This window comes from Podarcis gaigeae (assembly GCF_964106915.1).
Source record: "Podarcis gaigeae genome assembly, chromosome: 2".
NCBI lineage: Eukaryota > Metazoa > Chordata > Lepidosauria > Squamata > Lacertidae > Podarcis > Podarcis gaigeae.
Genome location: NC_139679.1, coordinates 105,655,998 through 105,678,445, shown reverse-complemented (window position 1 = coordinate 105,678,445; position 22,448 = coordinate 105,655,998). Strand labels below are relative to the sequence as shown.

The 22,448-nt window shown below is 44.5% G+C and overlaps 1 protein-coding gene across 6 annotated transcripts; it reads right to left on the bottom strand.

The window, feature by feature from the left end:
- Positions 1–18,741, bottom strand: LOC310837855 (monoacylglycerol lipase ABHD6-like). Of its 6 annotated transcripts, none has more exons than XM_083725045.1 (10): positions 17,611–17,943; positions 17,142–17,202; positions 7,700–7,854; positions 6,565–6,721; positions 6,082–6,195; positions 5,156–5,288; positions 4,571–4,686; positions 3,579–3,633; positions 3,059–3,159; positions 1–703 (listed from the first exon to the last, which is right to left on the bottom strand). In XM_083725045.1, exons 2-10 carry the CDS (start codon positions 17,142–17,144, stop codon positions 527–529), a joined length of 1,011 nt encoding a protein of 336 aa, XP_083581171.1. In that variant the 5' UTR covers positions 17,145–17,202; positions 17,611–17,943; the 3' UTR covers positions 1–526. The 6 variants fall into 6 exon arrangements, with proteins under 6 accessions (XP_083581171.1, XP_083581172.1, XP_083581169.1 ...); XM_083725046.1 differs by lacking the exon at positions 17,611–17,943 and adding an exon at positions 17,450–17,468; XM_083725043.1 differs by lacking the exons at positions 17,142–17,202; positions 17,611–17,943 and adding an exon at positions 18,693–18,741 and having other exon boundaries at positions 7,700–7,850.
- Between the last annotated feature and the right edge of the window lie 3,707 nt (positions 18,742–22,448).

Below are 22,448 nucleotides of genomic sequence, written 5' to 3'. Positions count from 1 at the left end.
TACAAAAAATGCCACAATTTTAATATTTTTTTCATTCTGTGCCCATAGGTCATTTCACCAGTATAAAAATTTGTAGAAGTAAAGGAGACAGCTTGACAGTAAGGTAAGTAAATAAACAAATTACAGTGGTACCTCGGGTTACATACGCTTCAGGTTACAGACGCTTTAGGTTACAGACTCCGCTAACCCAGAAATAGTACCTCGGGTTAAGAACTTTGCTTCAGGATGAGAACAGAAATTGTGCTCCGGCGGCACGGCAGCAGCAGGAGGCCCCATTAGCTAAAGGGGTGCTTCAGGTTAAGAACAGTTTCAGGTTAAGAACAGACCTCCAGAATTAAGTTCTTAACCCGAGGTACCACTGTACACCGAACTTTATCTGTTGGACAGGCGGCAGAGACCAGCCTCTTCCTTTTTAATGACCAGTGAAGGAAACCATCACAGACAACCTGGATATCAGATCCATATTTTCCTTTCCAGAGTAGAAAGACGCTTGGAACGCATCAGCGTCTTAACTCCTGAGTGAGGTTTATGCCAACTTCTTATTCTCCGCTTTGTCGCAAACTGAATTGTAGAATTCCAAGAGGAGCTTTGCAGATTTCCTGGGCCTCTCAAATGCTATGATGTGTCCACATCTGTCCAGCATATGCACCTGGGAGTTGGGAATGGCGTGGGCTAAAATTTCTGCGCCAGACGGGTCAGCCACCTGAACAACAAAGAATCAGTGTTTTTCCTACCATTGTTATTCTCATCTTGCAAAGTGCTTTGACTTTTTTTTTTTTTGCAAGAGTCAGGTTATGAGCTGCTGTTTGGGGCAGGAGTCAATCAATCAGTCCTGCTAACTAGTGGAAGCCCCTGCAAATACTTCTGTTAGAGCAACAGGGCTTCCGCCCCTCTCCCCTTGTACCCCATCCCCCCCAGGAGAACCCCCATAGCAGCATGAAGGAGGAGGAGAGTGGGAATCGTTCAGTCTGACAAGCTGAAATGCTTGCACTGACATCACAATTGCCATAATGCAACATGGAATTGCTCCTGTTGTTAAATTTTAAAACTGGTTGGATTTTAGAACGTTGCTGTTTTTGGTAGTTGCTTAATGCATTTTGTGGATTCAGTTTTGTTGTCTGCATATTTTATTGCTGTAAGCAGCTTTGGAGTTCTTTTTCGAAACAACAAAAAACTACATGTAGCGCTCAGCACAATCTATCTGTGCCCTTCAGTTTCTTGAGATACACTGCTGTTTCCCCTCAAACCAGCTTCCATCCAATTTGAAAATGTAAGTAAGAGTTAAGCTTGTTAAGTATAGTGATTTAATTGGGAATGCTTAAATGTGTGTTTTGTTGTGTGTTTAATTCTGGAATGTTCCCCAGTAACTCTCGTGTGATTGGTTAACTCTGGTCACACGGGAGGTATCTTATTACAGTCTCCATTTTGTTTTGGGTAGGGGGGACTTGAGTGTAATGGCTGCATCTCCATCAGCACCGAAGAAGAGGCAGCCTTAGATAACTCTCTCTCCAAATGCAATAGAGGAGAGCAGTGCCAATCCTTCTGTGTGAATGCATGTGACAGAGAAAAGTAGAGAAGTTGATGTTCTCCCAAAGAAGCAGTAAAGAGAAGTTTGCTGGGAGGAGAAAGCGGAAACCTCTCAGAAGGTGTAGGAGGTGAGGACAGGTGACCCCACCTAGGCCCGAAGTCACCCCCCACCAAAGCAGGCTCAAAGCTTCTCAAAGCTTTTCAAAATCATTTTTCTCAGCAGCTAAAAGGCATTAGCTAAGAATCAGAAACATTTCGCTCTGCTGTAACAAAGGTCGCTTCTCAGGCTATAGTTGACCTTGCCAAACAGTACATTTGACTTGCAACTTTCTTTCCGGGAACTATGCCAGAACAAGAGATTGAAACATATCTGAACACTCTGAAACCCCTTGGCTTCTCACCACCCCCCCTTTCCTGGGAAGGGCGCCAAGAGTCCACAATAGTCCCAAGACAGCTTTCTGTTCATGCTCAGAGGAACTCATGGAAGAAGGAGGAGAAAGGGGGAGGGAACTGGAATGGGTATATATGCTCTGTGCACATGACTGTGAACTCATGCATGCTTTTTGTGAGTTATCACACTTGCTCCTTCTACCAGTTCATGGATGGTAGAAATAAAAGCTTTTTCTCTTAAACTATTCCTTGAGTGCCTGTTGACTCCCACTTCCCTTTCCCGGGCGCAATATTTTTCCCACCCAAGGGCAAAGCCTCATAAGGCTACAAAGGAACTGCATGGCTTAGCTGGGCAATGTGCTGAGTGCAAGCGCTGGAAAGAGAGGAAGACACAGCTTGTTTGAATGTTTAAGGAAGAAGCTGCAATCTTCAGCTAGGAAAAACTAAGCGAGTGTGAGAGCCAGTGTGGTGTAGTGTTTAAGAGCGGTAGACTCCTAATCTGGGGAACCGGGTTCGCGTCTCCGCTCCTCCACATGCAGCTGCTGGGTGACCTTGGGCCAGTCACACTTCCTTGAAGTCTCTCAGCCCCACTCACCTCACAGAGTGTTTGTTGTGGGGGAGGAAGGGAAAGGAGAATGTTAGCCGCTTTGAGACTCCTTAAAGGGAGTGAAAGGCGGGATATCAAATCCAAACTCTTCTTCTTCTTCTTCTAAGCCCATGCTTGGATAAGCAGGTAAATGTAAATACTTTGCATATATTCCTCTTTAGCCATATGTTCTGCAACCGTTTTGGACATTATTTAATTTCAAGAAAAGAGTCAGTATTGTTGGCTTCCTAGCTGCAATTTAGTGTGTACATTTTAGACATCACTTGCACATGCACAGACAACAGTACATGACTGCTTCATTAATGGGTGCAGAGCCCAGGAGACCACAGAGGGCAGACCACACCATTTGCTCCCTAGGGATGGGAGGAGAACAGCAATGCCTCCAATCGGCTGCCCCTGTGGATCCTGCCGCCTGAGGCAGTTGCCTCAGCTTGCCTCATAGGTGGCAAGCCCTACTATGGAATCCAAACAATGGATTTCTTTTGTTTTGTTACAATTATAGCTGTAGAAGTCACGTGAATATAAAGCATTTACCTGGTCATCCTTTCCCCAAAGGACCTGTGTCGGAGCACTAATATTGCTCATACTGTCATGAAGGCTGTACTTGGACTTTGGGTTGGAAAGATCTAAAAAACCTTTGGAACAAAAACCAAAAAGGTAGAGTGAACATTTTTCAGGAAGGCATCCTTCCTACTGTTGCATTTCAAATGGGTTCACTGGACAGATTTTGGCAGTTGCTGAAGACACATGCTTTTACCATAGCCTTTGGAACTTGAAATGTGTATCTTTAGGGCCCACCCTGTCCTTGTGAATTTAAGTAGCTCCTAAACCGTTTTTACTGTTGTGTTTCGAATTAGAATCATAGAGTTGGAAGGGATCACGAGGATCATCTAGTCCAACCCCCTGCAACGCAGGAATATTTTGCCCAGTGTGGAGCTTGAACCCACGACCTTGAGATTTAAGAGTCTCATTCTCTATTCCGCCCTGGAGCCTCAGAACGTGAAGGGCAGGTAATAAACGACAACAACAGTAATATTATTGCTATCGTACTTACATTTTACCAAAAAAGCATTCTGTTGTCTCCAGTTGGCAACATATCCCTTTAGCAGCTAAGGAGAGGGGGAAAAGAGGTGAGTCATTCACACGAAGTGCAAGGCAGTTAGGACCCCATTATGCAACAGGACGTAACAGTTCCATCAATGTAGGCCAGGGGTCAGCAAACCTTTTCAGCAGGGGGCTGGTCCACTGTCTCTCAGACCTTGTGGGGGGCCAGATTATATTTTGGGGGAAAAATAAATGAACGAATTCCAATGCCCCACAAATAACCCAGAGATGCATTTTAAATAAAAGGACACATTCTACTCATGTAAAAACACGCTGATTCCCGGACCATCCGTGGGCTGGATTTAGAAGGTGATTGGGCCGCATCCGGCCCCCCAGGCCTTTGTTTGCCTACCCATGATGTAGGCAAAGGGAGGGGTGATAATCAGGATCTCCTTGTTTTGGTTCATATAAAGTAGTTCCTTCAGGCATGGATGCTTGGGGCTGTAGTACAGCAGCTCCCTACCCCAATCTCTTTCCCCTGAGCCTCTAAGCCATTCCTCTCCTCTTCAGCCAGGGCCTCAGTGGCAGTGATTCCCTCACGTGCCCTCTGTTTCTTTAGATCGCAAGCCCTGAAGGGATGGTCTGCATTATTTCTATATTTCAAGAGCATATAGCAAATGTAAGCATTTGGGTTTATACTCAACTAAGATTTATTCAAAGGAAACCCATTGAAATTAATGGACCTAAGTTAGTCGTGGCTATTAACTTCAATGGGTCAAGGACAGACATAATGAACCTTTGGCCCTCCAGGTATTGTCGAACTACAGCTCCCATCAGCCTCAAGAAGCACGCTGAATGAACAGGAATGAGGGCAGCTATAGTTCAGCAACATCTGGAAGGCCAAAGGTTCACCACATCTGGTCTACCATGAGTCAAAGTTAGCCGAATTTTTTTAAGCAACATCCCTGGGCCTGAGCATCTTTGGAGAGCTGTCTTCTTCACCTGCATGTTTTTTGTGCTGGGATGATATAAGCCAAGTTTGAAGACATCACGCGACTTAATTGATTGCTCCCTCAGGCGCTTGAAGGCGTTGTTATTATCGTCCGGATATCGCAGCCCTAAGAATTGGCAGAGAGTGAACAGCTGAGAGAAGGAATATAGCAGCAAACCAATTCCAAAATATGGGATTCCAACCTGCTGCTTGTCAGGATTGTATTGGCATGATTGACAGCTGAGGAGGTTATGCACATGCTGGGACTAAGTGAGGGTATGTGAGGACAGAAAGGTGGCCTGTCCAAGGTGTTTGTAATCATGGATCTGCCATCATCCCTGTTCATTCATGTTCTGGAACATGCTACAGAATGGTAGCTTAGCACTAGGGGGGTTAGATCCTACTCAGAGCAGACCCACTGAATTTGGGAGTCCTGAGGTCATTTATTTCAATGAATCTGCTTTGAGAAGGACGAGTATTGGCTACAACCCATAGTAACAACCCCCTTCTCCCTTGTTATTCTCAGACATATTATCATGTCTTCCTTATTCAGAGTTAATCGGCTTCAGATCTCCCTTGAAAATCTAAATACTCACCAAGTGGGCAAAGGAGGGACAAGCCGGATACCTCAGATGGATACTGAGCTGCGTAAATGCCGGCAATCATTCCCCCCATGGACGTGCCAACCAGGTGAAAAGGCTTTTGGTTCAGACCAATGCACTCAACAAACTGAAACGTGAATGAAGAGAGATTGTATTACTGAGAGGTTCTGGTTTTGGGACATTTTCCAAGAAAGTCCCAGATCTCTGTAAGAACTTCTGGAGAAGACCATAAGAAGAGCAGGCAAATGACCCATATAGCTCAGTATCTCGTTCTCACAGTGGCCAAGCTCACCATTCCCATCCTTGGCAAGTGCCACTGACAGTTGGGTGGGGGTTAAGACACCAGGTCATCAACGCAGTCCCACCCCACTGCCCTGCCAGCCAAAGCTGCTCAACAGACCTGGTTTGTACCCTAGGGACGTGGGTGGCGCTGTGGTCTAAACCACAGAGCCTAGGGCTTGCCGCTCAGAAGGTCGGCAGTTCGAATCCCCGCGACAGGGTGAGCTCCCGTTGCTCAGTCCCTGCTCCTGCCAACCTAGCAGTTCGAAAGCATGTCAAAGTGCAAGTAGATAAATAAGGTACCGCTCCGGTGGGAAGGTAAACGGCGTTTCCGTGCGCTGCTCCGGTTCGCCAGAAGCGGCTTAGTCATGCTGGCCACATGACCCGGAAGCTGTACGCTGGCTCCCTCGGCCAATAAAGTGAGATGAGCGCCGCAACCCCAGAGTCGTCCACGACTGGACCTAATGGTCAGGGGTCCCTTTACCTTTACCTTTCAGTAACCACAGTCAACTGCAATGCTTCATTTTTGGTCAGGGAACATCTCTCCACCACCACCACCACACCACACAAAAAGAGGCCATATTCTGGCAACCTCTCACTTCCCAGGTTTCAAGGCACGCCTGAGGACAGCTGGACCGTACCTGGTGTATCTTTATAGCTTGATCAACCGCCGTGTAACTGTCTCTCAGCAGGCATGTGGTTTCACTGTGACCAGGCATGTCAAGGCAGACCAGGTGGAGGTCCTTCGGAAGGAACTGGGAAAGGATGTCAAATCAGCAATGACGCCAAGGAATCAAAGCAATAATAGCTGAAGTTCTTTGTTGTCAAAGAACACCTTGATGTTTCTCCAGTATAAGTGTATAAATGTTGCACAGAATCCTGAGCGGGAGGCCATTAAATAGTGGCAAAATAGGAAAGTGAACAGCTCCTATTAAGCTGTAGGGTTAATTTATCCCTGTCCTCTAGCACAATGCACTGGGTGGAATGATCTCCCACACTAGCCCAACTGAAACAAATCACAATTGTGGAAAAGTACAGGACTCCCCTGACCCCCAGCACAATATGTCTTGCACTAGCCTATATTTGGCAACCGTGCTTGCCTGAATAGAAGGACAGAAACATACTTTGATTGTATTTAACCATATGTCCTTGTTGAATGCCAATCCATGAAGAAGCAACACAGATGGCTGGAGTCCGGGTTCCCCTCGGCAGAAGTAGCAGAACCTGTAGCCCTCGTGCTCAACATAATTCACTGCCACACCCCTTTTCTGACGTTTGTACCTAAAAGCAGAAAGAGAAGCAAAATGAACGGACAAAGTATTTTCATCTGGAGGGGTGTTTTTGCAGTGGCTTCCAATTAAAGTAGGGGCTTTAGGATTTCTGCAGCTCTGCTGCTTGCATCGGATTGCCCATCTGCGAAATGGGTATAATTCAGCCCAGCCGTCAAACCAATTGTTTTCCTGGGCATTTGGGCAGTGATTGGCTGTTTCTATTCTATGTTGATGTATTTTTTATTTTTGTCTTTTATCCTCATTGTAAATCCATTTGGGACTTTTTTTGTGGGAACGTTCAGGGAGGCAGGAGAAGAGATATTGTTTATTAATATCCTTCCTAACTTTCATTAGCAAGTTCCTTCACTTAGCAGAGTTTACATTCCCCTTTTACATGCACAGCAGATAGCTGGTTGCAGACTTGTGTAACCCTCTCTATCATACAATTCAGTATTGGGTTGTATGATCCTGGTAGGTTCCATTTTATCCCTCTTAAAAGAATAAAGACACTGCAATCTTATTTAAAGTCAATAAAAGAAGTTTACTCACATCAGTTCACAGTTGGATCCCTGAAGACAGACTCAGTTACAAATATGTACATGTGGAGCTACCCCATGGGGGGGGGGGTTTAATCGAGTGCTTCTGCTAGCTGACAAGCTAACAGAGCATTGCTAGCTAAGAAGCTGGTTCAACGACGAAAGAAGTGAAGAAGAGAGAGAATGGCAGCATGCCTTGTCCTTTTGTTACCTGGGCAGGTTAGGTCACACCCATGCAAAAAGAAAGATGCTCCAGCCCAGGAGGAACAAGGAAGTTTCGACTGGCTGGACCAAACATCCCCTTGCACATCCACTCTAGGAAAACAAGGAATTTGACTGCTCCCAGTGGATGACATCCCACATTTTTGGTGTGGGAGGTGCAAATGTCATAAACCTAACCTAAACCTAAGACATGGAAATCATTCCATATACCTTCCTAGAGATACACTCACCATATCATGATCCTGGATATTTTTGCCCTAGGCAGCAGGTGGTACACTGTGACAAGGGTCAGTGCAGAGATTAATCCAACGATGCTCACAATTTTCAAGAATATATTGGCCAGAGAGAGCTCCATGCTGGGTAGCCAAACGCTCTTCTTTGCTGCCTGTACAAATAAAAGAATTGGGTAATAGTTAAAGTGAATATGGTTAATTATTATGGGAGGGAAAGAGGGCAGTGTATTAAAATTAAGGTTCGCCACCTAAATGTCTTCTGCTGTTAGATGTTTCTTTAAAAGAGAGGCAAGGAAGAGTAGTACAGGGAGTATACAGTGATACCTCAGGTTACATACGCTTTAGGTTACAGACTCCGCTAACCCAGAAATATTACCTCAGGTTAAGAACTTTGCTTCAGGATGAGTACAGAAATCGTGCTTCAGCGGCGCGGCAGCAGCAGGAGGCCTCATTAGCTAAAGTGGTACCTCAGGTTAAGAACAGTTTCAGGTTAAGTACGGACCTCCGGAACGAATTAAATACTTAACCTGAGGTACCACTGTACCATTTTTAACAAAACTGGATTAAAAGTAAGTGAGGTCACATCCACGGCATACATTTAAAGCACACTTATACCATTTTAACAGTCATGGCTTCCCCTAAAGAATCCTGGGAACTATTTAATATGCTAAGGGTGCTGGGAATTGTGGCTCTGAAGCATCTCCTGACAACTCTCAGCACCCTTAACAAACTACAGTTCCCATGAAGCCATAACTGTTAAATCAGGGCTTTGTGACAGTATTCACAGGGACTTCTAATAATCACTAACTCTGTCCTGCCGTGTTTCAGCTTGTTGTCTGGATCCACTGGAAGGAAACTACTTCCTAGAGGTGTTGTCAAAATAATGCACCATTGACATGTTGCTCAAAGTTTCTGGAAATGGATCAGGGATAGTGGGAATTGCATTACAACATCATCTGAAGAGTCACAGATTTCCCACCCTTTCCTTACAATGTGATGGCCTGTTGCAAGAAGCAAGGGCGCCCTTGATATTCTTCCCTGTGATTCATTCATGTTCATAGCACATGTGTTGCTGTAGCCACCTTTTCCAATGTAGGCAAACATGTCCCATGTTGTAGGGTATAACTATTTTAGTGCAGGCCTGTACCAGGGATGAAGAAGCTGTTGCCCTTCAGATGTTTATAGAATCATAGAATTGTAGTGTTGGAAGAGACACCAAGGGCCATTTAGTCCAACCCCCTGCAGTGCAGGAATTTCAGCTGAAGCACCCTTAATAGAGGGCCATCAATCCTCTGCTTAAAAACCTCCAAGGAATAATAATAATAATAATAATAATAATAATAATAATAATAATTTATTATTTGTACCCCGCCCATCTGGCTGGGTTTCCCCAGCCACTCTGGGCGGCTTCCATAAAAACCAGAAATACACTAAAATATCACAGATTAAAAACTTCCCTGAACAGGGCTGCCTTAAGATGTCTTCTGAATGTCAGGTAGTTATTTATCGCTTTGACATCTGATGGGAGGGCGTTCCACAAGGCGGGTGCCACTACCGAGAAGGCCCTCTGCCTGGTTCCCTGTAGCTTTGCTTCTCGTAATGAGGGAACCGCCAGAAGGCCCTCGGCGCTGGACCTCAGCGTCCGGGCAGAACGATGGGGGTGGAGACGCTCCTTCAGGTGTACTGGGCCGAGGCCGTTTAGGGCTTTAAAGGTCAACACCAGCACTTTGAATTGTGCTCGGAAACGTACTGGGAGCCAATGTAGGTCTTTCAAGACCGGTGTTATGTGGTCTCGGCGGCCGCCCCCAGTCACCAGTCTAGCTGCCGCATTCTGGATTAGTTGTAGTTTCCGAGTCACCTTCAAAGGTAGCCCCACGTAGAGCGTGTTGGTTTCTGCTCTCTTTCACTGTGCAGCGAAAGTGCTTGTCACGAGACAGGTGTTTACATTCCATAGTCAATTGCTGTTGGGTTTTCCCACGGGAAAGGGAGACTGGATGTGACGTACACTGGTTTCCTGTTTTTCACTGTTCTCTTGCAGTTCAGTGATTCTCTCCGTGCTTTAGAGGAGAGAGGATGCTTTCTCTGCTCCGGCAGAGGCAAGATGTTTTTCTGTAACCTACCAGCTTTGAAATGTAAATAAAGCAATATAGAGTATGTTGGCACGTACTTCTCATCATTCCGCTGTGCACGGGACGCTGCAATATCAACAATTAATGGTTATGGGGCCCAGAAAAACGCCCAGAAGTAGAATCGGGCTCCTGGCAAAGGAACAAAGGAGCAAAGAATCGGAACAGCGGCAGAGGGACGGATTGGACGGTATCTGCTCTGCGCGTCAAGATGATTGATGAGGTATGTGCTACTGCTCCGGGCAGCCTGCCAGCTTCTATTTAATGGCTTTATGGCTGGACTTTGAACTTTTAAGGCCATTTTGCCGTGGCATAGGCAAAGGCTCTAAGACGGAGGCGTAGAAGCGTTGAGGCTGGGGGAAACCGAAAGTAACTTTTAAAAGTGCTTTTGCAATAAAGCAGCTGCAGAAAACAGTGACGCAGCTTGATTTAAGGCAGCAGAGAGAAAGCACTTTTGAACTTGCCTTTGGAATGAGGTTTTGAAGCAGCTGTACACAGACGCAGCTTGTATAAAGCAGCCTGATTTAAAGCAGCAGAGATGACGCAGAAGACTAATGCCAGAGTCATGATGGCTAGCTGCAGAAAGCTGGCTGAGGCAAGTGGGGAATTTGATGCCAATCAGCCAAATGCTCAACTCACAGTAGCCTGTGATACTGCCATGATTCAGAATGAAGCAGACCGCCAGGGTGATAGCTGCATGGGCAAGGGGGAGACTTCACAGACGTCATCCCATAGTGCAGTGGAACCACCAGATGGCGCCAAAGCTTTGAAGGCAGTGAAATGCTACTCGTGTGGACGTCTAGGCCATATGAAGAGGGAATGCAGATATCCCAGGGCCAAGACAGAGCAGCGCAGCGAAAGCTCATCGCGTGAAAAAGGCCGAGGCAAAGGCAAAGATCCGGTGTCCAGGACAACGCAGCACAAGGCAATGGTCTCACGCTTCACTCCAAAAGTTGCAAAGGTCCAGAAGACGTCTAGATCTTTCTTCGTTGTTGATTCAGCAGCGACCCACCACATGTGCAACGATAAGCGACTGTTCGTGTCTTTTACACCGCAGGAAGGTGCGATTCACCAGGCAGGCTACGGAATCCCCAGTAAAGGCTACGGAACTGTTGTTCTTCACAGTTTGGACTTATCGATACAGGATGTACTTTATGTGCCAGATGCCAAACATAATCTGCTCAGCGTTGGACAGCTGAATGAGCGGAAAATTGACGTTTCCTTTAAGAACAAAAGGTGCATCATCACAAAGAAAAATGATTATGTATTGCATGCTGAATATGTTGATCGTTTGTATGTTTTGTATTTTGATTATGTTGTGCAGGATGACACTTGTTGCATTGCAGGTACTAACAAAAGTTTGCATGCAGGATGTATTCATGATTTTCATCGAAAATTTGGTCATTTGAATTTTGAGGCAGTATCTAAAATGCCTGCCTTGGTTGAAGGTATGACTATTACACCCTGCAGGTACCACATGAAGTGCAAGGCTTGCGCAGCAAACAAGGTGAAAATGGCTGCGAAAGGTAAGGTGTCTAGTAGGCAAGCTACAGAACCATACCAGGTTGTTCATGCTGATTTGGTTGGACCACTAGCGCCCTCTTTGGGTGGAAATAGGTACTTCATGGTTCTCATTGATGCATTTTCCAGATATATTTATGTGTACAATCTCAAGCAGAAATCAGAGGCTTTTCCAAGGTTCAAGGAATTCTGTGCTTGGTTGGAAAATGTGCATGGAAAGAAGATAAAAATTCTTTTCACTGATCGCGGGGGAGAATTCACTTCTCAGCAGTTTGAAGCTTTTCTGACTGAGAAAGGAATTCAACATGATTTGTCTAGTCCTCGCTCGCCATGGCAGAATGGACTTTGCGAGAGGGCAAATCAGACATTGCTTCAAGGGTTAAAAACCTTGCTGCATGATGCCAATCTTCCAGAGTTATTGGGCCGAATCTCGTGTTTTGTTTACAGTTATAATCGCAGGTTATCTTCAGCGATTGGTTGTACCCCCTATGAGAAGATGTTTGGCAAGAAGCCATACATCAAACACATGAAAATTTTTGGTTCGGACATGTGGGTTCACTCACCACAAAACTCCAAGTTAGACAAGCGTGGATTGCATGGCATCTTTCTAGGTTATCAGAAAGGTTCTTACAGAATAATGATGACTGACTCTAAGACAATTAAGCTCACAAGAAGTGTTGAGTACAATGCCAAGTGGGAGGAGAATGTGGGAATTTTCCAATGTTATCCTGATGACAGTGATGAGACTGAGGATAGTCAAAAGCAACCGCAACAACCCACACCCACTGATGAAGGTTCTGATTCTGAGTCTGAAACTGAATCGGGTGATTCAGAGGATTTCAAGAGTGCGAAAGCCTCTATGCGACCCTCTGAAAGCTCTGATCAAGAGTTGGAGGAACCATTGTTCACAATAGGTCACTTTTCTCCCAAGAAGGAAGAGGAGAGTGTTGAAGACTTAAGGCTAATTCGTAGGTCACAGAGAGCAACAAAAGGCAGACCTCCAAAGAGATTTGCTGATGAGTTTGCTAAGATAGCAGTAACAGCTGTTAAAAGCTCCAAGAAGGTATTTGAACCTTCAAGTTTCCAAGAAATCCAGGATTTGGATTCAAAGGAAGCTGAGCCATGGTTAAATGCCATGAAGGCTGAGCTTGATTCCTTGGAAAGGAACAACACATGGGACCTTGTTCCAATAGTTCCAGGAATGAAACTGCTTGGAAGCAAATGGGTCTTCAAAGCGAAGACTGATCAAAATGGCAAGATAGTCAGACACAAAGCCAGATTGGTAGCCAGAGGTTTTGCACAGGTACCAGGTGAAGACTATCACGAGACCTACTCACCCACAGTGAGGTATGAGAGCATTAGGCTTATGCCTATCTGTATCCAGGGCAGCTGTTTACCAGCTCCATCTGGTACGTAGGCTGAGACCCTATCTGCCTGCAGACTGTCTCGCCAGAGTGGTACATGCTCTGGTTATCTCCCGCTTGGACTACTGCAATGCGCTCTACGTGAGGCTACCTTTGAAGGTGACCCGGAAACTACAACTACCTATCTCTGGAAATAGAGAGAGATCAAGATGGGAACATTCTAGTACACCAGTCACGGAAAATTGCTGATGTGTTAAGCAAACTAAACCTGATGGATGCTAACCCTGTAGACACACCGATGACAACAGGTTATCAGGTAGATGAAACTGAAGAAGCATTTTCTGATACTACACTGTACAGAAGTGTGCTAGGCAAGCTAAACTTCATTGCCAGATGTTCAAGACCAGACATTGCTGTTAGCAGACAAGTCAACAATCCTACTGTTAAGGATTGGAAAGCTCTGAAACGCATAGCGCGGTATTTGAAAGGCACTATGCATTACAGACTGAGATTTAACAATCAGAAGTCTGGTGGTCTTGAGATATTTGCAGACGCAAGTTTTGGAAGTGACACTACAGACAGGAAAAGTACGTCTGGAGTTTGCTATATGTACAATCAGGGTCTATTTGATTGGTCATGCAAGAAGCAAACAACAGTTAGCTTAAGTACTTGTGAAGCTGAACTGAATGCACTGTCTTATTCACTTAAGGATTGTGAATGGTTGTTACAGTTGTGCAAAGACATGAAAATTCCTGTCAAATGTCCAATCCAGGTTTACCAGGACAACAAAGCATGTTTGGCTTTGCTGAATTCTGCATTGCAGTAGTCCAAGCGGGAGATAACTAGAGCATGCACCACTCTGGCCAGACAGTCCGCGGGCAGGTAGGGTCTCAGCCTGTGTACCAGGTGGAGTTGGTAGACAGCTGCCCTGGATACAGAATTGACCTGCGCCTCCATGGACAGCTGTGAGTCCAAAATGACTCCCAGGCTGCGCACCTGGTCCTTCAGGGGCACAGTTACCCTATTCAGGACCAGGGAGTCCTCCACACCAGCCCGCCCCCTGTCCCCCAAAAACAGTACTTCTGTCTTGTCAGGATTCAACCTCAATCCATTAGCCGCCATCCATCCTCCAACCGCCTCCAGGCACTCACACAGGACCTTCACCGCCTTCACTGGTTCTGATTTGAAAGAGAGGTAGAGCTGGGTATCATCTGCATATTGATGGACACCCAGTCCAAACCCCCTGATGATCTCTCCCAGTGGCTTCTTATAGATGTTAAAAAGCATAGGGGAGAGGACGGAACCCTGAGGCACCCCACAAGTGAGGGCCCAGGGGTCTGAACACTCATCCCCCCCCACTTTCTGAACACGGCCCAGGAGGAAGGAGCGAAACCACTGTATAACAGTGCCCCCAGCTCCCAGCCCCTCTAGACGGTCCAGAAGGATGTTATGGTCGGACTTCCGGGTCGGCGCCATCGCCGAATGGCGGGCTCCCTCCGAGCTCCGGAGGGAGCCGGCTTGGCAGGGGCTGGGTCCTACCGCACCGGCGATGCGGGGACCCTTAAAAACCACGGCCAGAGGAGGCCGTGGACATGGAGACTCGGCTGGCACCGTTAGCGCTCTCCCGACTCGTGAAGGAGCCTTTTTAAAGGCTACGGATCGGGTGCCGGGGAGAAGCGTGGTGCTTTGAGTTCTCTGCTATCCCTGCCGAGCGCAGCCGCATGCCATCCGGCGGAGAGCGCTGACTTCTTCTATTGAAAATTCGGCTCTAAAGAAGAACCCGTGAGTAATTGGAATATGGACTAAAAAAAGGGGATAAATTTTTTAAATTCGGAGCGAACGGGGGAGGCGGAAAAAAGGAAGTCAGCCCACCCCTAAATTGTAGAAGAGCCAAAACAAAGGACTGGACAACTAAGATCGAGTGTAACCTTATCTTGCCGAATCAGCAACTTCGCGAGGGAAAATTATAAGATTGAGCTGGAGGAGAAAAGTGGAATTGTTTTAAAAAAGCAACCCCCCCCCCCCGGAATCCCTGGAGCGATTCGTGAAACTGCCTGGAGAAAAGCGATGGAGGTTTTGACAGCTGTCAAAGAGCTGTCAAAAAGGAAGATTAAAATAGAGACTTTGTTATGAGGACTTTGCCGGTTATATTTGTTATAAATTGAATATAAACTGTTTTAAATATCGGTCAACAAGCTACTTGGTCTGGTGGATGTGATTCTGGAAGGGAACTTTGTTACTGCAATCCACCTAGAGGAGCCGAGGGATATTGCATGTGTTTTTCACAGGAAACTTGAACAGTTGAATGGAACTTTTAATCTCCTGGGAAACTGCAGGAATGGAACATTATTTTGTCTACAGAGGTCTACACACTACAGGAAACAATGGAACTATTTGTTGGAAAATGAAAGGAACATGATGCAATGCTTTGCTCCATGAATAACAAGCCTCTGCAGAGACACTAGAAACTTTTGGAAAAAGAACATTTCTGTGGGAGAACAGAGAAATAAAAAGGAGGAGAATGATTGACAAGAACAAGGAAATAACAAGAACTGGACAGAACTGGGGGAACATTTGGGATATTCAGGTTTGACAAGCTTATGGATACAAAATTGGAGTTTTTACTCCTGGATATAAAAACCTGGATAGAAGAAATGGGCCCTTATTTGATAGACTCCTTCTATGATTGGACATCCGTAATTAAAGACTGGCAAAGAACCTGAGGGACATAGTGTAATGTGGGAACTCCAGGAAGATATTAGAAGTGGAGGGATAGGTGAAACGCAAAGGGGAAAGAGGGGAGGGAAAATTGGAATCCAAAGGCTGTAAAATTACTATTCATATTTATCTTATTTCCATCTGTACTATGTTTGAAAGGGGGAAACTCGTGGAAGGGTATAGATCGATCTTAGGGGATGGGAATTTGGATAAATTGGGTTATTGATGAAGAGTGTAATTTGGGGATAAGAACTTGTTGAATTTAATTGCTTATTTGGAAGATTTGGAACACAAGAGGGGGTAGGGAGGGGAAGTCCTAGTTATTGGCAAAAAGTTTATAGATTGGATTTAATTTGTTTTGATTTGTTTTAATTTGGAAAACCTTAATAAAAATTATTATTAAAAAAAAACAGAAGGATGTTATGGTCGATTGTATCAAAGGCCGCTGAGAGATCCAGCAGAACTAGGAAACAACTCTTACCTTTGTCCCTAGCTCGCCGGAGATCATCAACCAGCGCGACCAAGGCAGTTTCAGTCCCATGATGAGGCCTGAATCCCGATTGGAAGGGATCCAAATGGTCCGCATCCTCCAGGCGTGCCTGGAGTTGTTCAGCAGCCACGCACTCAATCACCTTGCCCAAGAATGGAAGATTTGAGACTGGGCGTAGAAAGGAAGGAAAGTCCATAACTTCCTGAGGGAGATGGTTGTGGGACTCCAACTCCCATCATTCCTTGGCACTGGCCATGCTGGAGGGGGGCTTTTGAGAGTTGGAGGCCAACATCTGTAGGGCAACCAGTCAGACTAAGCTGCCATCCTATGCCCACTTACCTTGGAGTAAGCCTCACTGGACCCAAATGGACTTATTTCTGAGTAGCTATGTTTTGGGTTACAATTAGACCTACGGTACTTTCTTCTTTTAAGGAAAAAGAAGTAGTACAGTGGTACCTTCTTAAACTTAATCCGTTCTGGAAATCCATTCCAAAACCAAAGCATTCCAAAACCAAGGTGTACTTTCCCATAGAAAGTAATGCAAAACGGATTAATCCGTTCCAGACTTTTAAAAAACAACCTCTAAAACAGCAATTTAACATAAATTTTACTATCTAACAAAACCATTGATCCATAAAATAAAAGCAATAAACAATGTGCTGCAGTCACGCAATCAATCAATCCATCAGTAGCTGAACTGGGTTCCACACAGTCACAAAAACAACAAAAGAAGAGCCGCAAAAACAAAAACCCAAAATAGATAGCAAAAACAGACAGACCTCAGTGTCACACTCAAAACGGAAGTGTGGCACTCAAATTGGAAGCATAACACTCAAAACTGAGCATGTTTGGCTTCCAAAGAAAGTTTGCAAACTGGAACACTTACTTCCAGGTTTGCAGTGTTTGGGTTCCAAGTTGTTTGAGTACCAAGGCATTTGAGAACTAAGGTACCACTGTAATAACCATCTGTATAGACCAAAACTTTACCATATTTGTTTTAGATCCTAGTGCACTTGACACACAACAGAAATGTTGCTTCCAAGAATACAGTGCATTCAAAGAAACCTGAACACTCATGTTTTGCCATCAAAATAATTTAAATCCGTCAGCATTTCAATTTCTAGGATGCCTATAAATCTACTGTTCTTAAAACCTACCCCATCATGCAACAAACATATTAGCAGTGCCATTTTTCTAGAAAAAGGGGTGCCAGAACTCACCATAAACGCCTCCCTTGTCCTTTTAGAATGGGTGCCAGAACTGAGTTCCACTGAGTTCCAGCTGAAAAAAAGCTGTGCATATTAGCAAAACATTATTCACAAAGATTTCAGATTTTGCTCCTGAAATGCTTTGCTGTATGATAAAGCTAAATGTTCTGAAAAAACTAGCTGAAGTCCAACAGGTTCCCCATCCCTGATTTAGACAAAATAACAATGCGTCTTAAAATACTCCGTTCTAAAATGCCTGCTCCTATAGGGAAACAAAACCATGAGAGGATGAGATCTAGCTTCTTGTAAACAAGTATTACCTGCTTCATCTTGCATATTAAATAATTAAAAAATCCATAGCTATACAACCACTTCAAGCAGAAACAAAAGGCAAGCAAAATTAGACTCTTATAACAATACATCTGAAACAACCCACTCCACTTTATTTCCAGTCAAAGCAACTGAGAAATATAATACTTACTACCAGATTGAGACAGTATTGCCCAGGATACAGCCACTGGCAAAGATTCAAGTCACCAACGCTTCCCCGAGAGGGTTATAGTTTAATTATGAGGGCTAGGCAGCTGCTCACTTTAATTAGCAATTAGCCAATATTCCAGTTTTGCTCAATAGAACATGAGTATGCACCTTGTCACAAATTATTTGACTAACATATTGAACTTCTTAATTGCTTTCAGGCTCTCTGTAAATAAAACTTAGGCTGTCAAGTGTAGATTATTTTACAGAAATGGCCAGCACAAGGAGTTTGTCCCCATCGAGGGGAAAAGATTAGAAAATTAACGTGGGTAACAAAATAAAATTAATGTGGGTAACAAAATAAAAAACCATGTGAATGAATGCATAGTCAAAGCCAGTGCAGATCCAACAAATAGATAGTGGATCCCAATAGTCAAAATGAATGAAATAATGAACCAAATTCGCTCTCCAAAATACCAGGTTGCCCAAAGCAGAGATCACCCTGGAACACACCTTATCATACTGCTGATACATAGCTCTCCCTGCATTTCTTAAAATAAATATTCTGAGAAGTAGCAGCCACCGTTCATCACTACTGTATAGCATAAACATACCTACAAAAGCACTTTTAATCAGATGATGGAAACACACACAAAGACTGGGGTGGGGGTGAGCTTGCAGCCTTCCCTAGCCAGATGACTTCCTAAAGTTTTGGCACTGTAGTCAAAAACATCTGGAAGCCCCCGGGTTGAGGAAGCTTAGCTTAAAGTATTTGCCCTGCCCAGAGACAGACACTTGATCTTTTAACTGCTGTTGCAGTTTCCTGAATTATCCAGACTCAGGTATTATGGTTTTTCTTTTTCTTTTCTAGGATCAAATCCTGCAACAAGTACATTTATTTCACCATGGACAACATCTGGGGACCCAAGATTGAAGAACATGGCTCTAGGTGACCTATGTAGTAGAGGCAGTAGTATTTGCCAAAATCAGCTATGTTCTTTTCCCCATGGTTTGGAAAAAGGAGAATAATCTGTTAAAATAAGGCCCGCATTTTCGTCATATGTGGTAACCCCCATCAGGTCTAACTGGCCTGTAGTTGCCTTCTGATGACAAGATCCATCAGCCCAGGGAGCAGAAGTAGTTGTCTCCTGGCATAGGAATGCCAGTAAGATTATTTGTCAGAGCAGGCTTCTGCTGAGATCCTAAACTATAGCTTAGGGCCCCACCCCCAAAAAATTGTAAAGTAAAACAAACCTGGATGCACATTTCCAAAATGTAAGATAAAAAACAAATAAAATCTACATACAGCAACAGTGTTTTGTTTCGTGTAACCTATTAGGTCGATAAATTACCATATAGCATATATTCAACACAAAAAACAGCGACAATTTGTTGTTGACAAAAGACAGCTGGACATATAAAGGGCCCCATTACCTTCAGTAGTTTAGGGCCTCATCAAACCTAAATCCGGGCCTGCTGAGATCCATCAGTTACAAAGGGAAGGCACTGAGCAACCTTGCCAGGATTTTATTAACAAATCCTAAATTATTCCCAGGACTTTCTTTTATGCCACCTTCAGTGGTAGAAACCCCATTCACATAAATCTTAAGAGCCAAGGCTCCCGAGTTGAATTTCTGAAAATGTTTCCTGGATAGTAGCCTGAAGGCATGTTTTAAATCTCATAGATCATCTGCGTAATCTGCCATAAAATGTTCTGGGTGCAATTTGATCCTTCAGTCATTTAGGAAAGATTCTCTTCTGGCCTTTTCAAATTACAGTGGTACCTTGGGTTAAGTACTTAATTCGTTCCGGAGGTCCGTTCTTAACATGAAACTTTTCTTAACCTGAAGCACCACTTTAGCTAATGGGGCCTCCTGGTGCCGCCGCGTCCCCGGAGCACGATTTCTGTTTTCATCCTGAAGCAAAGTTCTTAACCTGAGGTAATATTTCTGGGTTAGCGGAGTCTGTAACCTGAAGCATATGTAACCTGAAGTGTATGTAACCCGAGGTACCACTGTATGCTGAGAGCACACAGGAACCCTACAGTTTAAACTGGTTTCACAATATTCAGTTGTTTCTTCCATTCCCTGACCAGGTGTTCATTTCTCCAAGAGGAAGTGATGATTCCATTTCCAATATGATTCCAATTTATTCATTGGTGATGCAACCCGTTGAGGAGTGATCTCACCCAAAGCAATTCCTTGGCAGGCATTATTATGTAGCAATAAGTGTAGCATACTTGATTTAGCATTTATATTAAACTGCTTTATGCTGTTCGCCTGAAGAGTGGCATAGCCACTGGAGGAAGTAGATAAACATACAACTTGCATGTGCTATTTTCTATGTATAGATGCAAATTTATGAATTGACAGCACATCTCACCATTGCGGGGAAGACGGAGACCCCATTTGCCCATTTAAAGCACTCTGATGCTGCTGAGCATTCATGTCTTCCCCCAAAGGAGTCCTGATATGTGTAATTTGTTAAGGGTGGGGGAAATTGGAGACTCCTCCGTTCCCTTCACAGACCTACAATCCACAGAGTGATTTAAGAGTCAACCCCTCTTCCCAGGGAACTCTAGCAATTGTAGCTTTGTGAGGGGAATAGAGATCTCCAGACTGTGGCTGCTTGATCTGATGTCTAGGTGCTAATGGTTCAAGGCCCCCTGCTGTCCGTTTTTATGGTTCTTGAAACCAAACGTAGACCAGACAACCTTTCAAACAGAGGTCTCTGTGATGCCCACAAACAGGAATCCATGGAAAGGCAGGAGCAATTGAAAGTGCTGGTGCCACAATGTGCGCGCATGCACAGAGGAGGAGGCTATGCACAGGGGAGGAGGTTGGGTGGACATGGAAGAGGCGGCTGCAGCAGCAGCAGATGAACACGTGTGGAGGAGGCCAGGTCTGCTGACTGAGGAGACTGCCTCACATCACCTCATGGGCTCATGGCTCTGCTACCCACATGCCAGCCCCAACCCTAAGAGCTGAGGTCGTAACAAAGCAGGGAATCTGCAGACGTGGTCAGTAAAAAATAACTTAAAAATGGACATTTGGGGGGGAGGGGGGACAAAAATCCTTTTGGTATAACAGTATCACAGCAGGGTACGTATGGGAGCAGCCCATAAATCTTTTGAATCTTTTTTTACACTCTCTCACATCTGCCTTTTCTCTGCGCTTGGTGCCCTCTCCTGGCTTTTCTATGCTTATCAATATCCATCACTTTGGCAATCATATCTACTTTTTTCCCCCTCTCATTCACTATTGGGAACTAAAAAAAATATCGGTATCACTCCCCCTCCTGCACTTTTTAAAAATAGAATTTGATGAAATTTGCAGACTATGTCATTCCTTCTATATACACGAATCCTGTCAAATTTTAGAAATTTGCAGTGGTTTCCCCAACAAGAGCAGGTGTTACAGTTTTGGAGTCTACTCCAATTCCCCCACTTTCACAATAGGGAAACAAATAAAGAATGGCTAACACTTCCTCCATTTTGACAGAAGTGGATAAAATTTGCAGGCAAAGTACTCCCCACTCCTCTCCATTGGATAAATCCTGACTTAATAATAGGCAAATAGGTCCAAGGGCTTTTACACTGGACACCTCTAAAATGTGTCTCCCCCCCCCCAAAAGCAGGTACATGTTCCCTTTTCATTTTCCAGCAGAACTGGATGACATTTCCAGGCAATAATTGGTGATAAGAATCCTACCAAATCTCAGAAAGATAGCTGCAGTTGTTTCCCTGTGATTTAGGGATTATTAAAGTTTTAGTAGGCAACTGCTCTGAAAACTGGATGTGAGAGAGGTACCTCTGGGTAAGAAACTTACCTACCTGCAGACAAATAGACCCAGGAGCTTTTGTGCTAGACATTTTAAACATTGATTTGCTGGTGGGAGCTAAGGAGGATTTGCTTTCCAGGTACAAGCATTCTCTCTGATTGGCTGGGCCTGTCCGTCACAGTGGAGCTCTCCCTCTGTTCTGGTGTTCGGTCCTCCTTCCCCATCACCTGACCCTGATATGGTCCTAAATACCTGAAAGCCTGCCTCCTTCCCTACAGATCCCCTCAGGTGTTATGTTCAGCAAAGGGGACCCTAATGGCTGTTCCACCCTTCTCAGACAGTGTAGTTGTGGTCCAGGAGAAGGCATTCTCTGTGGCAGCCCCTATGTTGTAGAACAGCGTTGTGTCTGGCATCTTCATTATACAGTGGTACCTTGGTTCTCAAACGCCTTGGTACTCAAACAACTTGGAACCCAAACACTGCAAACCCTGAAGTAAGTGTTCCGGTTTGGAATGATTTTCTGACGCTGAACATGCTCCTTTTTGAGTGTTATGCTGACGATTTGAGTGTCACGCTTCCGTTTTGAGTGTTACACCGAGGTCTGTCTGTTTTTGCTATTTATTTTGCGTTTTTGTTTTTGCAGCTCTTTTTTTTGTTTTTGTGACTATGTGGAACCCAGTTTAGCTACTGATTGATGGATTGATTGCTTGTGTGACTTTGTGTACATTGTTTATTGCTTTCATTTTGTGGATCAATGGTCTTGTTAGATAGTAAAATTCATGTTAAAGTGCTGGAACGGATTAATCCATTTTGCATTACTTTCTATGGGAAAGAGTGTCTAGGTTTTGGAATGCTTTGGTTTTGGAATGGACTTCCAGAACAGATTAAGTTTGAGAACCAAGGTACCACTGTATAGGTTTTGGTGAATGCTGAAGACATACCTCTTTACCCTGGTTTTTAACACCCAAGATACATATTTTTAGGACTCACCTCATTTCTGTAACTTGTTTGTGCTTTAATTGTTGTAACCCACTCTGGGACCTTTGGGTGAATGACAGGTAT